Source organism: Emydura macquarii, unplaced genomic scaffold, assembly GCF_026122565.2.
Source record: "Emydura macquarii macquarii isolate MOO-44397 ecotype Brisbane River unplaced genomic scaffold, CSIRO-AGI_Emac_v2 contig_3345, whole genome shotgun sequence".
Taxonomy (NCBI): domain Eukaryota; kingdom Metazoa; phylum Chordata; order Testudines; family Chelidae; genus Emydura; species Emydura macquarii.
The window spans coordinates 2,161,810-2,184,844 of record NW_027133482.1 but is presented as its reverse complement, the minus strand read 5'-3'; the positions used below and the strand labels follow the sequence as shown (position 1 = coordinate 2,184,844).

At 43.7% G+C, this 23,035-nt stretch overlaps 1 protein-coding gene across 3 annotated transcripts in view; it reads left to right on the top strand.

The window, feature by feature from the left end:
* SLC4A11 (solute carrier family 4 member 11) overlaps nucleotides 1-23,035 on the top strand; it is a 217,184-nt gene that overhangs the window by 181,675 nt on the left and 12,474 nt on the right. For all 3 annotated transcript variants that reach the window (XM_067533596.1, XM_067533595.1, XM_067533597.1), the window contains exons 14-18: nucleotides 5,801-6,053; nucleotides 8,333-8,439; nucleotides 9,956-10,124; nucleotides 14,299-14,472; nucleotides 20,575-20,770. In XM_067533596.1, the coding sequence (XP_067389697.1) occupies nucleotides 5,801-6,053; nucleotides 8,333-8,439; nucleotides 9,956-10,124; nucleotides 14,299-14,472; nucleotides 20,575-20,770 (899 nt within the window). The remainder of the gene's footprint in view (nucleotides 1-5,800; nucleotides 6,054-8,332; nucleotides 8,440-9,955; nucleotides 10,125-14,298; nucleotides 14,473-20,574; nucleotides 20,771-23,035) is intronic.

Here is a 23,035-nt window from a genome sequence, read left to right as displayed (position 1 = left end):
TTTCACAGGGATGGCAAAAGGCACATCCCTGGCCAAATTTCACATCCCTGATCCAAAGTATGGGAGCACTAGAGCCTCTCAAATCAAAGATTCAACAAAAAATTTTTTTCCCCCCTAACCTCATTCTCAGAAGTGGCTGAACCATTCTGGCTGAAATTTTCCAGAAGGAATTCAGCCTGATGCAGACAAGTGACATTTAAAACTTCAGCTTGAATGGTTAAAGTGTGGCAAAGTTTTGTAAGCAACTGAAACCAGAGTCTTATAACGGGGGAGGTATTAGGCAGTGCAACAGCCCCACCTATAATATAGGTAGCCATCCCAAGGTCAGTTTTCAGCAGGGTCCATGGGCGTTTAGGTGCACAGCTCTTCCACATTAAAAGATGTTCTGCATTAGAATATTTGTGCAGTGTGTTTAAAACTGCCATGCTCCTCACTGCCCAAGTCCAGGTGCATTATTGGCTTTTCTAAGTACAGCTTGTTATGTTGCTCCAAATATCTGTCTCCCCTTAAAAGCCTTTTGTGTCAGAGAGTGCATCCAGCAACACATTGCTCCCAAGGAAGATCACCTTTGTTTCCTTAATTTGCTAAGCCTTGTTGCTTTTATATGTGCTCTGCAAGATATCCTTGCATATGCAGGAAATTAGGGGGAAGGGTATTATCACATATAGTAGTTCAAACACATGCATTCTTCTTACTGTCCCAGTGACAGTTGTTTTCAACTCGTGGCCCAACCGCCTAAGCCATGCTTCTGTTTGATCTTGACATTTGCACTCTGCAGGAAACAGCTATGTAACAGCTGAAGCAAACAAGAAAGGTGAATTGGATCAGAGGGAACTAGAAATAAACAGCACGGTCCTAGAATGTGGTTTAACACATACAACCTTCTAATTTAAAGTGCTTTCTCTAATGAACTTGTTCATAGAACTTGCCTGCTCTGCAATGTCTCCAAAAAGACCAAGTATGCAGCAGCTGAATATTAAATAGTAAATGCTTGTTACATGGCAGACTTGTTCTCTAACTGCCAATCATTCCAATCAGAAACACACCCATTACAATAAGTAAAATAGAGATGAAAAATCAGCTGTTTTCCCCAACACTGAATCCAACATGAATAAATATAATCTACCTGCTGCATTTAAATTAAATGTGAAATTGCTACAAATCAGTAGCAATCTTGAAATTCATTTTAAGACCTATGCTCAATTCTAACCCAACTCTGTTGTATTCAGGTATTACAGTAGTGCTGAATGTGAAATCACTTACTGTTCCCAGAACATCTATGGTAACTAGACCAACAGGATGACTTAAAATGTCAGCATTAATTTTGAATTTCTTGACCTTCTTTTTGTTTTCTTCTTTTTTGATCGGAAGCTAAGTAGACGTGTACGATAGACGTGTGTGTCGGTAGTCGTCAAAGTAAAAAGTGTTTTTTTCCATAGGGTTCAAAGCCTGTTGGGAATAGTGGAGGCTTTTACAGGTCTTTAACTCCAGCTTGCTATTACTTCCACTGCACTAGGAGTGTTCTTCAATGGTCACAGCAGTAGACTGCAGGTCAGAACTTCTGGGTTCTGTTTACAAAGCTCAGTAACTTCAGTACTCTGTACCTCAGTTTACCTGTCTGTAAAATGGGCATGGCAATATCTGCTTCAAGGGGTGTTGCAGGTGTAATTAATATAAAATACTTGGAGATCTTCAGATGAGGTGTGCTATTGAAATTCCAAGTATTATCATCCAGATATCATTTAATACATTTGCGATAGTTTTCCTTCTGACTTTCTCAGGTCCTGTGATATGTATGAGAGATCACGGGCATTGACTTCTGGCTTTATTGGGCATTGTCATGGTATATAATGGCCAGTGAGTACATTAGCCAATCAGATTTCAGATCTCCACTTCAAGGAAACTCCAGTGATGGTTCAAAATTTCAGAATCATCCAGTCTAAAGTTTTGGTCTTTATTATTAAAAGGAAATTAGCAGGACAGTTTTTGCCCAAAATGCAGTTCTTAGGAAAAATGAAGTATGCATAATCTAAAACCACTAGAAAAATAACAACCCAAGAGTAACTTCTTGTAATAAATATTCTCCTGCCGTGTTGACTGCATTGCAGAATAGTGTAAGTGCATTGGAACCTCACTGAAACAGACAGTGAAAGTCATTTTAGCAAAAAAAGCAAAATTTTAATTACCTTTTTAAATTTCTCTCAGATTTGACATGAAAAGAAAATGAAGAGGATGAATTATGCAAATTCTTAAGTTAAAACTAGTACATTAAAAAAATCAAAGTAATGAAACTTATTTAAAAAAAAAAAAAAACTGGATAGTGAACGGAGACCTCTTTATACCTGTGCTTCTCTTGACCTGCTGCTCATAAATAGGGCTGAATTGGTAGGAGAAGTGGAAGTGGGTGGCAACCTGGGCAGCAGTGACCATGAGATGGTCAAGCTCAGGATCCTGACAAAAGGAAGAAAGGAGAGCTGCAGAATACGGACCCTGGACTTTAGGAAAGCAGAGTTGAACTCCCTCAGGGAACTGATGGGCAGGATCCTCTGGGAGGCTAATATCAGGGGGAAAGGAGTCCAGGAGAACTGGCTGTATTTTAAAGAAACCTTATTAAGGGTGCAAGAACAAACCATCCCGATGTGCAGAAAGAATAGCAAATATGCCAGGTGACTAGCTTGGCTCAGCAGAGGAACTTTGGTGAGCTTTCTAAACACAAAAAGGAAGCTTACAAGAAGTGGAAACTTGGACAAATGACTAGGGAGGAGTATGAAAATATTGCTCGATCATGCAGGGCTGAAATCAGGAAGGCCAATGCACAGTTGGAGTTGCAGCTAGCAAGGGATGTGAAGGGTAACAAGAAGGGTTTCTACAGGTATGTTAGCAACAAGAAAGAAGAAGGTCTGGGAAAGTGTGGGCCCCTTACTGAATGGGGGAGGCAACCTAATGACAGATGATGTGGAACAGGTTGAAGTACTCAGTGCTTTTTTTGCCTCTGTCTTCACATACCAGGTCAGCTCCCAGACTATTGCATTGGGCAGCACAGAATGGGGAGGAGGTGAGCAGCCCTCAGTGCTGAAAGAACAGGTTCAGGACTAATTAGAAAGGCTGGACATGCACAAGTCCATGGGGCCAGATGCAATGCATCCGAGGGTGCTGAGGGAGTTGGCTGCTGCGATTGCAGAGCCATTGGCCATTATCTTTGAATACTCGTGGTGATTGGGAGAGGTCCCGGACGATTGGAAAAAGGCAAATATAGTGTCCATCTCTAAAAAAGGGAAGGAGGAGGATCTGAGGAACTACAGACCACCTCAGTCCCTGGAAAAATCATGGAGCAGGTCCTCAAGGAATCCATTTTGAAGCACTTGGAAGCGAGGAAGGTGATCAGAAGCAGTCAGCATGGATTAAACAAGGGCAAATCATGCCTGACCAACCTGATTGTCTTCTCCAATGAGATGTCTGGCTCTGTGGATGTGGGGAAAGCGGTGGATGTGATATACTTTGACTTTAGCAAAGCTTTTGATACAGTCTTGCCAACAAGTTAAAGAAGTATGGGTTGGACGAATGGAGTATAAGGTGGATAGAGAGCTGGTTGGATCATCAGGCTCAACAGGTAGTGATCAACAGCTCGATGTTTAGTTGGCAGCCGGTAACAAGCAGAGTGCCCCAGGGGTTGGTCCTGGAACTGGTTTTGTTCAACATCACCCTGAAAGATTTGGATGATGGGGTGGATTGCACCCCCAGCAAGTTCGTGGATGACACTAGGCTGGGGGTAATGATAAATGCACTGGAGGGTAGGGATAGGACACAGAGTGACATAGACAAATTGGAGGATGGGGCCAAAAAAAATCTGATGAGGTTCAATAAGGACAAGTGCAGAGTCCTGTACTTAGGATGGAAGAATCCCATGCACTGCTACAGACTGGGGACTGACCGGCTAAACAGCAGTTCTGCAGAAAAGGAGCTGGGAGTTACAATGATCAAGTAAATAGGATGAAATTCAATGAGGACAAATGCAAAGTAGTCCACTTCGGAAGGAACAATCAGTTGCACACATACAAAATGGGAAATGATTCCCTGGGAAGGAGCACTGCAGAAGAGGCCTTAGGTGGTCATAGTGGATCACAAGCTAAATATGAGTCAACAGATGCAAAAAAAGCAAACCTCATTCTGGGATGTGTTAACAGGAGTGTTGTAAGCAAGGCACGAGAAGTAATTCTTCCACCCCACGCCATGCTGATTAGTCCACAATGGTTGGCACATACTTCTCCCCTGAATTGACTTCCTTTTCCATTGCTCTTCTCCCCTTAGCTGCTTGCTGTCCTCATCTTCCCCTTCACCAAGTGCTCTTTCCTGGCTGCTTCTTTTCCTAATGAGTTCTCCAGACCCTTGCTCATCATATCATCTAAGACAATGGCATCTTCCATCACGTATGGTCAGACCCATCCAATTCCACAGTTCCAAGCCTTCCATAAGTATAAGTAATAGCATCTTTACAGCAGCCACTCTTTTATAAATGTTTAGATGCAGTCTCTTTTTAATCTAGATTATCTCACTATGTATTTTAGGGATCTTCGGAAGCATTATAAGGTATTTACCCTGGATAGTTATAACAGGCATGTTGGGGTTGGTCATTTATTCAGGTTAATTTTTAAGATAGTTATAGAAGGCCTGGTAAACCATTGTATCTCTGTGTTTTTTCACTACAGGTTTGGAGCACGTTTCCAAAAGTATTATCTCCCAGTTAATTTGTCTGTCCTATAAAACTGTACTTGGATGTCTTTAAAAATATGCACTAGTCAGTGTAAGAAAGTACCTATTGCATATTTATAATAGTAACTATGTAGGATGCTCTATCTTGGATGTTTTCAATTGCTGCCAAACACATTTTGTTAGTATACTAGAGTAAGAACTTGCCACAGTTTACTTCTTTAAATGTAAAGCCATGATTCAGCACATGAAGCAAACCCAGGGAAAAATATGAGAATGGGGAGGGACTTACATTTCTGTACAGTAACTTACACATGGCCTACCTGTTGTCTTAAACTTATAAAACAAGCTAATTTTTATTCACAACTGAATTTATAAACGCCTAATAATCTGGTTATTCAAAAAAAACAACCTAGCTGTCTTCAAAACTGAGCTCGATAAATTTATGGAGGGGATGATATGATGAGACAGCCTAGTTTATCAATTGACTCATCTTTGACTATTGGTGGTAGATATGCCAATGTCCTGCGAAGGGATGTTAGATGCGGTGGGTTCTGAGTTGTTATACAGAATTCTTTCTTGGATTTCTGTCTGGTGAATCTTGCCCACATGCTCAGGGTTTAACTGATTGCCATATTTGGTGTTGGGAAAGAATTTTCCCCCAGGGGAGATTGGCAAAGGCTCTGGGAGTTTTTTGCCTTCCTCTGTAGCTTGAGACACGGCTCACTTGCTGATGGGTTCTCTGTACCTTAAAGTCTTTAAACCATGATTTGAGGACTTTAATAACTCAGTCATAGGTTAGAGGTTTATTACAGGAGTGGGTAGGTGAAGTTCTGTGGCCTGCATTGTGCAGGAGGTCAGACTAGATGATCATATTGGTCCCTTCTGACCTTAGAGTCGGAGTTTATGGTTTCATAGGATGCAGTGTTTCTCTTATCTTTAGTGGTGTTAATGGTGCCATTAGAGGACTAGATTGCAGATAAAGAACACTGTGAAAGTTGTTAATATTGCAAGTTCAAGCACGTAAGAACCAAATTATTTTAGTGGCTGTGCAATTGTTGTTGTAACATTTGCCTGTTTGTGGTTTGTGCAGTTTTTAAGAAATATTACTACCATGAGAACCAAGGAGACAGTTACTTGGAAAATGCACGGACTGATGTAATTCCAAGCCTCAGCATCAACACCACCTTCTTGATGAATTCATCAGTGAGCAGGTCCATATCCCTGGAGAATCAGACGGGCATGAATGAGGTCGGGCATTATGGGCGTGAAACTGCTGTCCTTAGTCTCATGCTCATGTTGGGAACCCTTTGGCTTGGTCATACGCTGTATCAGTTTAAGAAAAGGTGAGTTACTTCAGCCTTAGAGTTCATTCTACAGATTGCATCACGTGACCCACTGGAAACTCCTAATCATTCAATTCCCGATCTCAAATCTAGGACGCCTGTGGCTGGCCCGTGCCAGCTGACTTGGACTTGCGGAGCTCGGACTAAGAGACAGTTTAACTGCAGTGAAGATGTTGCAGGCTCAGGCTGGATCCCACGCTGTACGGCTCTTCCACCTCACAGGGTCCTTGGGCTGGGCTCCAGCCTGAGCCTGCACATCTTTATCGCAGCCTAGACAGACCCTTAGTGAAGTTACTGGGAGTCTGGCCGTTGACTTCAGTTGGAACAAGAACAGGCCTTAATTTGGCTGGCAGTCTGGAAAATCCCAGTCGCCTATAAACTGCAGCTGCAGCGCAGATCAAACGAGGATACACGTTGTCAAGGAGTGCCCGCTGACCAAATTCAGTGATGGTCTCGGAGCTCCATTTGGCCACTACGAACGCGGTTGTTTGGCTCGGCAAATATGCAAACGCTAAATAAATTCTTGCATAAGCAGTGGAAAACACACTTCCCTATCTGGCTGGGTGTTTGAAGACATTCATAGATTTTGAGAGTGTTCTGAGAGCCATACGAGCTTCCTTTGACACGCTTGGAGGCTCTGTGGCTAAAACCCAATTCATCTCATAAGAACAGCCAAACTGGGTCCGATCAATGGTCCATGTAGCTCAGTAGCTTGTCTTCCAACAGTAGCCAATGCCAGGTGCTTCAGAGAGAATGAACAGAACAGGCAATCACTGAGTGATCCAGCTTCTGGCAGTCTGAGTCTAAGGACACCCAGAGCATGAGGTTACATCTCAGATCATCTTTGCTAATAGTCATTGATGGACCTGTTCTCCAGGAACTTACCTAATTCTTTTTTGAACCCTGTTTCTTGTTGTTTGACCTTCACAATATCCATGGTCAACAAGTTCCACAGGTTGACTGTCCGTTGTGTAATGAAATATTTTCTTTTGTTTGTTTTTTATACCTACTGCCTATTAATTTCATTGGGTGGCCCCTGGTTCTTGTGTTATGTGAAGGGGTAAAGAACCTTTCCTTCTTTACTTCCACCACACCGCTCATGATTTTATAGACCTCTATCATATCACTCCCTGTCGTCTCTTTTCCAAGCTGAAAACTATCTTTTTAATCTCTCCTCATGTGGAAGCTGTTCCATCCCCCTCATCATTTTTGCTGCCCTTCTCTGCATCTTTTCCAATTCTAATATATCTTATTTGAGATGAAGTGACCAGAATGGCACGCAGTATTCAAGGTGTGGGTGTACCATGGATTTATATAATGGCATTATGATATTTTCTGTCTTATTATCTATCCCTCTCCTAATCGTTCCTAACATTCTGTTGCTTTTTTGATTGCATCTGCGCATTGAGTGGATGTTTTCAGAGAACTATCCACAGTGACTTCAACATCTTTCTTGAGTGGTTACAGCTAATTTAGACCACATCATTTTGTGTATATATAGTCGGGATTATATTTTCCAATGTGCATTACTTTGCATTTATCAGCATTGAATTTCTTCTGCCATTTTGTTGCCCAGTCACTCAGTTTTGTGAGATCAGTTTGAAACGCCTCACAGTCTGCTCTGGACTTAACTATCTTGAGTAATTGTGTATTGTCTGCAAATTTTGCCACTTGACTATTTGTCCCTTTTTCTAGAATGTTTAGAAAGTTTTTAGAAATATACCCCCATAATGTAAATGATGATTTCCTGGAAAGGTGTTTCATCTCACTTTTCTCAAAAAGCACAAAAGGAAATTAACCGGGCACCCAACGCCCTCTGAAAGTCCATGGGAGTTGGGTGTCTAACTTCTTTTGGGGCCTTTGAAAAATTTCCCACTTGAATGTTTAAAGAATGGAAAAGTACTGAAGCTTGAAATTGCAGACACGAGCCACATTGGGGGGAAAAAAACCTGGAAATAACAGCTAGCTGTCAGCTCTTGAGAACTCTGTGTATTTTTCAAAGCCTGAATCTTAAATGTTGTTCCCGTTTGATGAAAATATCAGTGAAATCCAAACTTTAGAGCCTGGATTTCCCACAAATGTGAATTCTACTGTTTAGGTTTAAAAAAGCTGGTAGGTACACTACATGATTTTTAAAATAATATTGGGGGTGAAGAATTAACAATAGCAGCATCCGGTATGGAGCTTCTACTGCATGTGGTTTGAATGATTACTCCATTACCACAGTAGCGGGCAAACGGAGTACTTTGGATGCTAATGGAAATTCTTTATAATTGCAGCCCCTATTTGCATGCAAGGGTCCGCGAAATCCTGTCTGACTGTGCCTTACCCATATCCGTTCTAACCTTCTCCATCGTTGGCTCCTATTTCTTCAAGGAAATAGAAAGTAAGTCAGCTTGTTAACTTTTCCAAATTGCTACATGAAAGGTACTTAAGATGGTATCAAAAAGGAAAACAAGTTTATTGCGAAGAACATTAAAATAAAAATGTAAAAAGCTCTGCAGTATATTATCTCCTAAGCACCCTGTCTACACATGCATGAGTTTCCTCCAGTTCCTTCAATAAAAGTTAAATCATGGAAACACCAAACCAAACAGGATTGTATAAAGTTTTTCTCAGTGCATTATTTAAGTCTGTCATTTCATTTGAATGTCATTAAAATGTGTGTGTGTTGTTAGAAATAGTTGATCCTATTATTCTCACAAAGAACAAAAGGGCAGGATAATTAGTAGGCAGGAAGGGTTGTTGCCAGCTGTACAGATGTGGTGTTGATGAGCTCGGCCTGTTCTTTTAGTCTCCTCTACATATTTTCCTAATTAAAAATGTAATGGTCCAAAGCATCTGGGTGATTCTAAGATACACAAGGAAATCTAAAAATGATACACCATTCATTGGCCAAATGGATCAGCTTTTCCATATCAGGAAGAGAGAATAGGGACAGGAATTGCATTGACCTGTGATGACGTGAGTGGATGATGTGAGGAAATGTATGGAAGTAAATAAGAAGTGGCTCTTTTGCTGTGATTGTCACTCCATCTAACTGGATTGAGAAGTGGTGAATTGTAGCGTGTGATCTTTCCCTTAGTGACGATGGATTTCTTGTCACCAGCTGAAGGCAGCCTCATATTATGCCAGGAGTAGCCAAACTTACTGATCCCCCCGCCCCATCCCTGCTGGGCAGAATCCTCTAGCCCCACCATCCTGCCGAAAGGCAGAAGTCCTGAGCTCCCCACCCCAGTCTGGTAGATGGAAAATGGGGAGGACATAGAGGGCTCCGCAAGCCGCACTTTAACTATAAAAGAGCCACATGCGACTCATGAGTCACAAGTTTTGGCCATCCCTGTATTATGCTAAAAACCCATTATGCAGCTCAGTTGGTGTGAGAGTGTTTTAAAAATGCCTGTGCTAGGAAATTAACTAAGAAGTAGGACTGTACGATGGAGGTGCCAAATTCTGGATCTGAAATAATCGTAAACATTTATAATTTAATATATACAATTTGTATACAGTAAATATACAACAATTATAAATAAACATACCATAAAATCCTGTGTCTATGATAAGAATGTTTTTCTTTTTTTACTTTTTTTGCATCTTCAATTTAAGCTTCCATCTCCTTTATAAAATTTGAATTGCAGCATGACTAGCCATTATCTGCCCGGTCTAAGGTGCTAAATATATATATTTTAAAAACAGTAGTTTTATAGATTTCAACGCAAGAAGGGATCCTTATGATCGTCTTGCCTGACTTCCTACAGAATGCAGACCAGAGTCCCACTGAAACCTGCATCCAGGCCAATAACTTGTGGTTGGGCTAGAACATCCATTTGCTTCATGCAGGTAGCTAGAAAATAGTCAGATGCCTCCTTAATGCTTTTTTCCCCCCCTCTGTCTGTTTACAGTGTCCAAATTTAACTACAACCCATCGGAGAGCTTGTTCGTTCTGGCCCCAATCCGATCTCTCTCAATTGGTTCTGTAATGAGTGCCATGGGCCTGGGGTTCCTTCTGTCGATGCTTTTCTTCATAGAGCAAAATATAGTGGCGTCACTCACAAACGCTCCAGAGAACAGGTAACATTGTTAACCCCTCTCTTTCCAAACCAGGGCAGTTCTTCTTAGGCTTTGTCTACACGAACAATTAGACTGCGGCAAGCTGGGGTGTGAATCTACCCCGCACTAGCCTTCCATGATATAACTGTCCTCATTAACCCTGCTAATGCATGTAAACAGTTCACTAGGCTACTTTCACAGAGCCCTCTTTGAAATGGGACTAGCTCAAAGAACATTAACGAACCGTTCATGCATGTCAGCAGGGCACGTGTGTTAGACCACAGCAGGCTAGTGCAGGGTAGATTCACACTCCAGCTAGCCATGGTCTAATTGCTCATGTAGAGAAGCCCTGAGATGATTTCCCTTCAGTACTATATTACCAGCATTCTGGTTAAAGATGGGCTGGGACTGAATTACACAACCTTGCTAGTACTGTGCGTGCGCCCGGTACATATTTACACGTGGAAGGCTCCACATTCATCATATCTGGCATGGTATTTTATTCCAGTCCGAGAAATACTACCTCTAGCGATGTGTACTTCTGGGAGTGACTTCATAGGTAGGGGTCTACTTAAATCTCAGCGCAATCACACATTTTTTACAAGTGGGTCATGGCATAAATAGCAGATTCACAGGTGTATAACACATCCACAACATTTGCTGTTTGTGCCGTGACCAACCCATGAAAAATGTCTGATTTCTCTGCAATGTTTCTCAAACTGGGGCTCCCGATCCAAAAGGGGTCCGCAAGCTTATTAGGGGATCATAGTATTGCCACCTTTACTACTTGGCTGCTGCTGGCGGCAGTGTTACCTTCAGAGCTGAGCGGCCAACTAGCAGCTGCTGCTCTCCATTCTGCCTTCAGAGCTGGGTGGCCGGAGACCAGATTTCATGGGGGAGACCAGGCTTCCTGGTCTGCGAGGAGATCTTCACAGCTGTGAATTTGGGTAGACCCCAGTTCATAGGTTAGATCTACACTGCGATCAGGAAGTGTGATTGTAGCACATGAAGACATACCTGTGCTAGTTTTGATCAAAGCTAGCTCAAATAATAACTGCAGTGAAGCTGCAACACTGCAGGCTTGCCCCCTGGGTCCACACTTGAGCAGCAACCAGCCTGCGCTACTCTGGCTTCACTACCATTATTATTAGTTGACCTAGCTTTGACCAGCTACAGATCAAAGCTAACCCAGGTATCACAGAATCATAAAAGATTAGAGTTGGAAGGGACCCCAGGAGGTATCTAGTCCAACCCCCTGCTCAAAGCAGGACCAACCCCAACTAAATCATCCCAGCAAGGGATGATTTCTGCACATGCTGCTGTATTTCTGCACATGCTGCATTCACACCTCCCAGCTGCACTGCAGATGTACCCATCTGTCAAGTGTACTGTGGCATTCTGCCCAGCAATTGTTATTTGGGAATTACATGATGCAAGATGAGTGGCTATCACCCATTTTGTTAGTTGGGCCTACAAGTACTCAACCTACGTGGGAGCTTCCAAAAATACCAATGTCTAGAGAGACCAGGTAGGGTCAGACCATCTCAAATTGGGTTTGTTGGAAGAAAGAAGGCTATTTCAAGCCACCATTAAGAAAATGAACCATAGGAAGCATTTCATTTTTTGGAAAGAATCTTCAGTATCACTCATAACTTTTGACATAGGAGGCCAAGTAAAGAACCGGCAATGAGCTGGAGCAGTGGGCAAAAGCATCTGTAAATTGGTTACTTCACTGTTCTTACTCTGTGGATTTTACACTAATGATCTCATTTATTCTGAAGTCAGTGGGTACACCTCCCACTCTGATATGGGGTTGGCATCTAGTCTGCCTTGTGGTTTCTTGCTGTCTGGGATTCATTGAATATTTCTCTTTAAACTAAGAGTGAATCAACCAAAAAGGTCTACAGCTTCGTGTATTGCAGCTGTGCTAACTTGAAAGAATTTGAAACTGAACAAGCAGCGTTTGGAGCTATGCTGGTTTGCCTCTATATAATTCAGAATATGGGAAGCAAAGGAGGTCACGCTCAAAGTAGGGCAGTGTGTAATCTAGCATCACTTTTATCTAAAATCACTGATTTATGCACAGGCTTGGAAACAAGAAGCTACAGTCTTCAAATATTCCTTTTGATGTTTCTAATAACTACAGTCAGATAAGGCATCTCTTCTTCCCCCCCCCAGGAACTACCATTTTCCCAGTGGATTTTTTTTTTTTTTTTGCTAATGTAACATAGGAAGGGTTTTGTTTTTTTCGCTCATAACAATTTTTTGTTAGTGTTTTCTGTTTCTTGCACTTTATTTGATAAAGGACCATTGTGCAGGGAAGCAGAGTCAGATAGACAGGCTCAAAACAACTGGGTTATGCCTATTCTGGGATTTCTGTGTGCCATTTGAAAATTCTCCTCTATCCTCATCATGCAGCTTTTTAATTAAACAGCGATTGGCATAAATGTAAGTTATAAATGGGTCATGAGTGCTTTCTTCTAAAACAGGAATTTTGCCATTTTCTTCATGGAATTTCTTGAACCATTTTCTGCATGCATGACAGAAGAAGAAGATGTCATGTGGTGACTTTTCATATTTAGTAGGGTTATTGTTAAAGGGTTTGTAACTGGGATCCTCCTTAGATATCACAGCCAAACTACCAACTCCCACATCATTGTCTATTTCAAATGCACTGGAGCCTTTTTGTTGTGGGACAGAAAGGCAAAAGATGCTGCCCAACTGAATATTCTTTAAAGTGCCACAGATCTCTCGTTGTCTTTGCCCAACTGAAGGTAAATTGAGTTGCTCAGTCATAAACTTATTCAAACTGGACTAGATAAAACATTAGCAATGAGAGTCTAGGTCCAGTTGGTCCTGCCTCAGCCTGCAGAGGTGGACTAAATGACCACTCAGGGTTCCTTTTAGCCCTGCATTTCTCTGATTCTGTGACGAGTGAAGAGAATGATGGGTTGGCTGGGAAATGTACAGATGGCTTAATAAATCTTTACTGTCTGCTACATCTGTGGTTCCATACATTGAGATTCAGCATAACTTAGCTGATGTTGCCCATTATTCAGCTTGAGTACGTGCTGTACACCTCTTGGATCAGGTCCTGGGCCCTGGTCTGCTTGCTGTCAGCTGAATACGTTTAAAAACTTATCAAAAAAACCCTAAGGGCAAAATCCCAGGTTGGGACTGAAACCAGGACAGAGAGTAACTAGATGGAGCTAGGCTTTGAAACAAAGCCCACGATGGCATAGGCAATGACATACTTTTTTTTGTATGAAGAAAATGTATAAGCTAACGGGAAAATCCAAAAAGGGCAGATGCCGGGGGGGGGGGGAAATAAAAGAAGCCTCAGATATGCAGGTGCTTCTTCGGCAGTGTGAAAGAACAGAACATAAACTGGGGCTCTGACTGCTCAGCACCTGCCTGCCAGGGAAGCATGCACATAACCCCCGTGGATGCAGCCGACTACGGACTGTTCGTGAATGTTGTTTAAGCCTGTAGCTAGCTTACCAGGCACACATCTGCAATGCATCAAAAAACTAGATCTGGAAAACTTCAGCTCGATGGATGAAAGTTTGAGCAACTAAAAACAAGAGCTTTTAAAATGAAAAATGCCTTGGCAACCCTTGCTCCAGCTGTTGCTAGTGCTCCAAGTGTGATAGCAGTAGTACATATGATGGTAATATTCATCTCGAATGAGCTGAGGCATCATGATTGATATTGCAATAATAAATGCTGAAGCAATTGAGGACTAGACGATCATTTTAATGGATAATAACGAGAGTCCTGTGGCTCCTTAAAGACTAACAAATTTATTTGGGCATAATGCATGTGATGAAGTGGGTTTCTGCCCACGAAAACTTATGCCCAAATAAATTGGTTAGTCTTTAAGGTGCCACAGGATTCTCGTTGTTTTGCTAAAAACAGCCTAACACGACTATCCCTCTGGAACTCATCAACATTAATGGATCATGTTTTTCTTTTCGGTTATTCTTTCAAAGAGGTAGCTCTCCCATGGCAGCAATCATGTTTTCACTACCTTTCAAATTCATGTACTGTAGGCTATAAAAGAGGAGGTCTGTAAAATTCTGTGTGTGGAGATGCACTCCATCAATGAATGTTCTAACTCAGTCATAGCAACTGCAACCTTGTTACTACATGGTTAAGAGCACATAAAATCTTTATTAACTAGAGTTTATTTCAGGTTAGTGAAAGGAACAGCTTATCACTGGGACCTCCTCCTTGTAGCTCTGATTAACACGGGGCTGTCTGTCTTCGGATTGCCGTGGATACACGCTGCATTCCCTCATTCCCCAATGCATGTCCGAGCACTGGCCTACGTGGAAGAGCGGGTTGAAAATGGGCACATCTATGAGACGTAAGTTTTGGGGAGTCCCAGTAACAAATCCATAGATGCAAGATTGCAGGACAGAGAAACCTGTGAATCGGGGGGTCCTGAGGGGTTTTCCGGGGTTCTTTTAACACGTACAAATGATTGTTTTGAATGATGTGTATTAATCTTTCCTGTCAGTCTCCACCAATCCAGATTGCTGGGCCCAGGAATGGTCTGCCCACATCAACACAGGGACAGCTAAGATGAAGATAGATTGTTCAGGGCGGGGGGTCAGGAGCAAATATAGAGCCTTGTGGTTGACTCTAACCACTACCGCTATTCTGCATCTTTGGAGTAGCTGGTGGCTGCACTGTTCTCTAACACATAGTTTCTCAACCTGTGCCAGGGTTACGCGAGACACAGGCAGGGGGTACCTGCGGAAAAACAGAGCGAAGGGGAAGGAGGCGGCAGCTGCCAACTTCTGGGGAAGGCGGGCGGCAGGAGCCCACTTCCGATCTGGTCCCAGCTGGGAGGCGGGCAGCAGCCGCCGGTTTATGAGGAAGGCGCGCAGCAGCTGCCCGCGTCCCATCCGGTCCCAGCTCCCAGCTGGGAAGTGAGTGGCAGCCACAGGCTCTTGGGGAAGGCAGGTGGCAGCTGCCCGCTTCCTGCCAGGTCCCAACTCCGAGCTGGGAGGCAGGCAGCAGCCGCTAGCTTCTGGGGAAGGCGGGTGGCAGCACCTGGCTTCCCGCCGGGTCCCAACTCCCAGGTGGGAGCGCAGTGGCAGCCTCCTGCGTCTCATGAGCTGGGCTCGCAGCTGAGAGGCAGCCACCCGGGCCTTGGCTCCAAGCCAAGGGACAGCCTCCAATGCCCTGGCTTGAAGACGGGCAGCAGCCGCCTGCCCATATCCCTGGGTTCCAGCCGGCATGGAAGCCTCCTCTGCCCCAGCTCAGATTGGGTGGCAGTCGCCCACCTCCTGGGCTGGCAGCCAGGCAGCAGCTGCCTGCAACTTGCCCAGATGGCAGCTCCCCTCCGTGGCTCAAAGCCCAGTGCCCAGAAAACTTGTTAATTTCACTGCTCTATGACAGACCCAGATTTTACCAGTTACCCTCTTTTCCTGTCTCTCTCTCTCTGTCTCACCCTCCTTCCCTGTCTCTCTCTCACCCCTTCCTCCTCTCAAATCTATGGCAAAAAATTTGGCGCGGTGCTTTATATTCCCCAGCATTGGCATGCTGCTCAAAACCTCCTAGCTTTGGCCAACATCACCTCTAACCCAGGTACATACTTGAGTTGTGCACCCCTGGTGTAAAGCTGAGAACCCTACCCACACTAGATCTGACATCTGTCATGTCACAGCCGTATATACTCAGCCCTTCTTCCAAGATATGGCTCACATTAGTCTGTTAATATAAAATCCCGTGGAACATGGAGTGTTGGGCACTTATTAAAATGTTAATAAGTTAAGGGGTCCTTGCTTCTCAGAAGGTTGAGAAAAACCACTCTAACAGAGCACTTTCTTTTGGTCCTAACCTTAAGGTATGCTGCTGGGAAACCAGGTCTTCCACATCTCAGTACTTTTTTTTTCCCCCCTACTTTTTTTTGGTCCATCTGGGAATCCAAGACCAAACAACTTCTTGTCGAACTCATCTCCTCAGAGATGTTAGTGGTTTTTCTAAGCTCTCTGCTGAGCAATGAGACAGTCATTTGGCCAGATGCTGCCTGCTTGTCTTATTAGAAAAACATCCAGTGCAACTCCCCCACGTCTGGAACCTGTGAGGTCATGAGTGCAAAGGGCTGAAAACAGTATCAACGTGGATCTGTTTCAGCGCTCCCAGCAGCTTTTCCCAGTGTTCCTCGGGATGGTGAGAGGCTCTTCCGTTATACAGGCACGTCTCAGCCATTAGGCCTTCTTGGGGAAACATCGATAGGATTAAGCTGGGTAGGTGCAGATGTCCATAAGCTACGCTAAGAACCTTCTCCTAAGGCTTCATGCTCATTCTGCCCAGAGGTGATTAAATACATAAATGATAACTTTGAACTGGATGCTGGGAAACATCGGAGTATTTTTTGCCTTCTTCAGCTCCCATGGAGATTCCAGATCTCTTGTTCCCCGTGAAGTTGTAAAATGTAAAGTAGAGAATCTATGTATCGTTGTCTTCCTCCTCCTCAGCAGCCTTGCTGTGAGAGGGAAACGGCAGCAAGGCTTAAATAGAAAGTGAAAAAAAGATTGGTTCACCACCAGGTGCTGAAAGTTCCCCCTCCTGCTCTCCGAAGGAAACCAAGCTACAACCTCAGAACAGGAGGATACAAGTAAACACAAGAATAAAGAACCTCCCCTGAAGAAGGCAAAAGTCCTCCTCTTTCTTGTCTGAGGAGGAGTCTGTGTCAGAGTCTGGTGCAGACCAACCTTGGAGTCTGATCCTGTAGACAAATTAATTTTCGGTGCTACGCCTACCTCGTGCAGTGCAGAATCCAGTGATCTCACTCGAGCTGTGGTTTAAGGATTCTTGGAAGATGAGCTTGGATTATACGCTGCAGTTTCCCCCAGTTCCTTATATTTCCTCAGCTGACGACAGGCCTTCTAGGGCCACAGTCTTAGCTGCCAAACTCTCAAAAATATCTGGACAGCCTGCCTGAACTCAGTTTGAAGAGTTTTTATAAATTGGACAAATTTGGTTAGATTTTCCCAGCAAAAGGCACGTCTCTGGCAAGAAGACACCCCTCAACCTGACCAAATTTCAAGCCCTTGCTTCAAAGCATGGAAGTGCTAGAGATTCTCAACAAAACAGTTGCAAGAATTTTTTTTTAACATGGGTAAAACTGATTTTTCCCTAATCTTGTTCTTCGAAACAACTGAACCTTTCTTGCAGAAATTTTTCAGAATAATTCAACCTGAGGCAAGACAGCCAGCATGTCAGCCTAAATGGATGACATTTGGCAAAGTTGCAAGCAATTGACAATGGGTCAGGCAATCTTAGCTGTAAGCAGTGCTGTCTATAAATAGTGTCCTACAGCTGAAAGCAGATTCACAACACTTAGGTACATGGGAAATGGTCTAACAGCACTAATTTGGTCAGCAAATACATCAGTGCTGTTGTTTCTAAACCATCACAAGCAGGGATCAGGAGCCTGTCTTTACCCTGCTAGACTTTCAAGTTGCTTTGATGGGTAGAATTAAATCTCTTGGCTCTGAAAATAATCATCCAGTCCAGTCCCACACATAAAGATCAACCCTCTTATCCTTGCTTTTCTAACTCACACAGGCTGTATTTCCCTCTCTGACCTGGTCTCTTTTGGAATGCCCTTTCTGGCTGTGTCATGTCCAGGTCAGGATGCAAGCTCTCTGGTGTGTGTGTTGCTTGGCTTATGAGACACCTAGTACGCTTTATGAATGCTCCAAATAATAAATATTCAGATACATTTGTGAGCCATAAGATTACCTAGTAATGGACCTGTTTGCATCAAACATAAAATTCCCCCTGTATTCGATCTGCTGAAGAGAACCTGGGGCACTTTTAATAGGCATGTTCACTATTTTCCTGGAAAGGCCAGATAACTATCGTATTCCATCCCTCCTGTTTCAACATGAACACAAGGTCATCTGAGAGGCTAGAACAGAATGTTACTGGTCCTACTAGCACCTGAATGGTCACAGTGATGCTGGTACACAAACGATCTAATTCTAGCCATCAAGGAATCAATTCTGCTTCCAGCTTGCCTTGGTCCATCATCTTAAGCATCTCTGTTCCACAACAACCCAAGTCTGGATGCAGACAAGTGGGAAACGAATTCCATCCACCTTATTGATGGCTAGCCACCCCAAATTTTCCAACGGTTCTTACAGAATTTGGGGTTATACTCTGTAAATAGTATAATGGGAAGAACTTGACACCCCCAACCCCTCCAATCTGGATTTTTGCGAGAAGATCTGGCCAATGGTTCTAGGTTTTGCAGGAGGGTCTTGGCCAGTGGTGTCAGATTCCAATTTCTGCTGTTGTTGCAATTGGGAGATTTAGACAGCAATTCCTTTTGATGACCCTCCTGTCATTTTTAGGCTTGATCCTGGATCTGTTCTATCACTCATCAATGGTGCTTTAACATGGCCCTGCATTCCCCCATTTTAAAAGGACCTTTTAAAGACTGCATTCCCCCATTTTAACAGTTGGCCTTCATTCTTTAGATGTATCTTAATTCTGCCGTGTTACCCAAGGATAATATTTTTCCCTTGTTAAAGGGTAGCAGGTTAAAGTTTATATTTATTGGCATGGAAGATTACGTGACCTGGGAAGCCTTCGCTTTTGGGAACTCAAGTCCAGATCTCACCACGTTAAACGCTGCATTAATTAAAGAAAATAGGAACTCTGAAATTTGGTCTGTCTTACAGTAAGGGGGTGTCTATATTTTTTATGAGAATTCAGTGTGGAAAGGCTCCACCCCACAGGGCAAAAATCTCCTATAAGATAAAAGGAATTGCGAAGCCCCAGAAACATGTGCATATAAAACAGAAACATGTGTTCTACGGGATCTCCATCCCTGTGACTTTAAAATGCTTCCTTACCAGAAGCTTGATTGCAGTGCATCTGGAGCACAATGTTCTACATCCGGATACAGCGAGCACAAGATAGCAGTGTGATGGGGTGGAGAGAAGGGGGTGCAGGAACAATTCTGGGCCCAGGAAGCCCCAGCTTGGCAGGCCTGCAGGGCATGCTCTAGCTGGAGGAGGGATTTGAAAGGGAGTAATCTCTTCTGCACAAGCAGGCGGCAGGCAGAGTTAAAAACTGCACTAATTGCACCAAACGAGCTACACCAAGAAGGTGTCCCCAGCAGGGCAGCTGCATGAAGCTGGGACTCCTTAGTCTGCAGAGGCCCATGGACTGGGTGACAAGGGATAACCACAAGCAACGCACCCTGAGGAGGGACAGAGTTGTTTGGAAAAGACCCAGGGGAGGATACCTGATGGTTTTTCCTATGCTACCCATGTGAGCCCTTGGGTCGGAACCCGGTGGAGTGGGAGAACCCAGGTTCCCCTATCCCCAACCACTAGGCGTGGGCTCCTGCCACACACAGGCACCAAAACAATCTTCAGCCCAGTTGCCTCTGCTGATGTAGGCAGGCCGTAGCCAGCTGTTATCCTCTGGATTGGTGGTTAGGTTTCCTTATATGGAAACAATTACAGGTAAACTGTCCATTTTTTTTATTTAAATAGTCCTGGGAGAAGAGGTTCCCTTTTTTGCTGTTTTTTGGTAGGCCCATGGGACAGTGGCAGAGATTGCTCACATTTAGGGTAGCGGTGTCCCCTTTTCTTCTTTTTCGGTTTGTTGCATGGGGCACTCTGTTTCACATTCAGAAATGTTTCTAGACTATGTTGTACAGTGGGTTTAAAGTTATTTTGTCCTTTCTGACTTCCTCTCAACATTTTTCCAGTAACAGGTCTGTCAGTTTGGGAAATTTTGCATTAAGGATTACATTTTTAGCATGGTTAATGGGAAATTTGCGGAGCAATTCCCATACCTCACCACAGAATTAAGTCCTCATTCTCTACGTAATTCACTGAACCATTTCCCTGGTATATATATAAAAAAAAGGGGATTTTTATGTTTATCAAAAATGCTGACTTCTTAGTCAGGAGAATGAGTTTCTCCTAACAAGTGGCTCACTAGTTAATTTCCACAGAAGCAGCTCTCTGATTCCCCTTTGGAGTGGGGGGATATATATGTATCATCTAACATGCATGCACACATTGGTGCAGTCTGAAATCAGGCAGTGCTGGAAAGGTGATCTAGCATGTTTTTAGCAAACCGTAGAAGATTAAATTAGCTTAAGCTCCGATAGTATCTATGGAGCTTGGGAGAAAACAAGAGTAGAGAGGGAAAATGAAATAAACAAACTTGGCCCTGGGCCCTGGCACTTATCCAGCTGCTCTGTTTGAATTGTGGGTTAAATGCCTGCACTGAGTCCAAGAGGGTTTCTGTCTTTTGAAAATGTTAGCATTTGGCTGGAGATACCCCTATCGCATGCAATCAATCAAGTATCTTGTACTGAAATATCACATGTCCCATAACAGGCTCCCAATGTGAATGAGCCCTAGACCTGCTGTTGTCCTTTTCTGCCTTTGCTTCCATGTCACTGTGTGTATTCTCCCACCTGTAGGATCGTGAGTGTGAAAGAGACACGACTGACTACACTGGTAGCCAACTTCTTGGTGGGTCTCTCGCTTTTGCTCCTGCCATTCCCACTGCAGTGGATTCCGAAGCCAGTCCTCTACGGTCTCTTCCTGTACATCGCCCTGACCTCCATTGATGGGAATCAACTCTTTGAGAGGGTGGCCCTCTTGCTGAAAGAGCAGGTACATAGAGTCGCACTTGAACTGGAAATTACTGCACAGGATATGGAACAAGAAATAGCGCCTTAACATTCTGTTTCCTGAGGAAACTCATATAATGAGTTGATTGCTACAGCTTCAAAACATTGCCATTAAACCGTCCATGATTGTGTGTTTCATCCTCCTCCTTCCCCAAGCCACCCTCCACAGACACCACACGCCCTATGTAAGCTGTGTTGTACGTGCATCCACAACAATAATTACAGGGCAATAGGCCACAGTAGGATTCCCGATAATCTTGCTATTAACCCTGACCGGAAAAAACCTTAGGTTCCTCTCCATTGCTTGGTACATTAAGGAGCTTTTATTGCCTGCCTTTCCAATCACACCCTTGTTTTGTGTTCCCATTTGATGTTTGTCATTTGGTTTTTATTTCATTGAACGTTGGCAAACAAGGCCGCGAGCTCTTTGGGCCTTAAACTCACCCCTTCTCACAATGATGGGGATTTCGTGTTTGATTCCTTTTGCACTTAATTTACCCCCAAAACGTTCAGAATTATTGTCCCTCTTGCTGTACGTTAGACAGTGAGGCAAATCCTGCTCTCAGACGTGAGTATGTGGCTCCTGGTGAAAATACCTAAGGGCACTGTTAAACCAGTAACTTTATTTTTTTTCTCTTAAAAATGAATGAAACTAGTACTCATAGAGGTGAGGAGCATCCTGATCGTAAGCTCTTCACTGCCACAAGGACTGTCTCTCTCTCTCTCTCTCTCTCTCTCTCTCTCTGTGTTCTATAGCCTCTGGCATGATAGAACGTTCATCCAGACTGAAGCTGCTGTGCATGACTGCAATGCAAACAATAACATTGACTTGACGCACATTCAGTTCAGGCAGATGTATAAACATATCGGTATGCTGGAAATCTGGGGCAGTGGGAGTGTGATTTTTCCCCATGGATTCTCCTCCACTGTACGCTTAGGATGCCAAATCCCCTCTGCACAGGGGTTCCGTTCCCATTATTTCCTAATCTCTAAAGTGAAGGTAGGTCTCAGACTAATTTTAGATCTGCGCCAGCTCAGAGATTTCACAAAAGGAGAAAAATTTTGCATGGTCACCCCAGCTTCCATTCCTTTCCTGGGGACTGGTATGCAGCCCTCGATTTAAAAGATGTCTGCTTTCATGTGGCAATTTATCAAGATCACAGAAAGAACATCAAATTCATTGGGAAGCACTCTCATTACCAGTTCACCCCGCTGCCTTTCAACTTGTTAGCATCGCCTCTGGCTTGCACAAAATATACATCAATGGTGGCTGTTTTCCTGAGAAGTCTAGGAGTACAAGTCTACCCTTACCTGGATGACTGGCTAGTCAAAGGCTGGTCCAGGGCTCAGGTACTGTCCAGGGTACATCTTATCCAGTCTACTTTTGAAGCTCTAGGTCTACTGATAAATTTAGACAAGTCTACCCATTGTCCAGTACAGAAGATTCAATTTTTAGGAGCAGTGCAGGACTCTACTCAAGCCAGAACTTTCCTTTTGGACATGAGGTTCCAAACCATTTGAACTCTTCTTGTGGATCTCAAGGCTCACCCAGTCACAACAGGTTGAAATTGCATGAAGCTCCTAAGGCACATGGCCTCCTGCACATACGTAGTCCAGTATGCCAGATCCCATCTCTTCAGACTCTTCAAAGATGGCTCGCCTCCATTTATTCGCCAAGTCGTCATCTGAACTCTATGCTCAGTGTGCCCTCTCGAATATTTGATTTCTCTAGATTGGCGGACAGACTCCGTCAATGTTAGTGCAGGCGTTCACTTTGTCTGTCCTTAACCTTTGCTGACATTGGTGACAGATGCTTTTGCTCTGGGAAGAGGGGATTCAGCTGGGTCCCCTCCGAACTCCGGATTTATGGTCCTCAAGGGATCTCTCTCTACATATCACTGTCAGAAAGCTAAGGGCTGTCCGCCTAGATAGTTAGGCCTTCCTATCTCAGGTCAAGGGGAAAAGCTGGTTTGTTCTCACAGGCGATGCTGCAGCAACGTTTTACCTCAACAGGCCAGGAGGAACTCGCTCTTCCCTGCTTTGTCAAGAGGTAGTTCACCTGTGGAACTTTTTGCACTGTTGATTCAATTAGTCTCAAAGACTCTTACCTCCAGGGTGCTTGAGCAGATCATTTATAAGTCCCCACAAGTGTTCTCTCCACCCTGATGTAACCAGATGCATTTTGCAGCAGGGGGAAATCCCCAGATAGACCTATTTGTAACAAGGTCACAATACCAGTTCCATCACA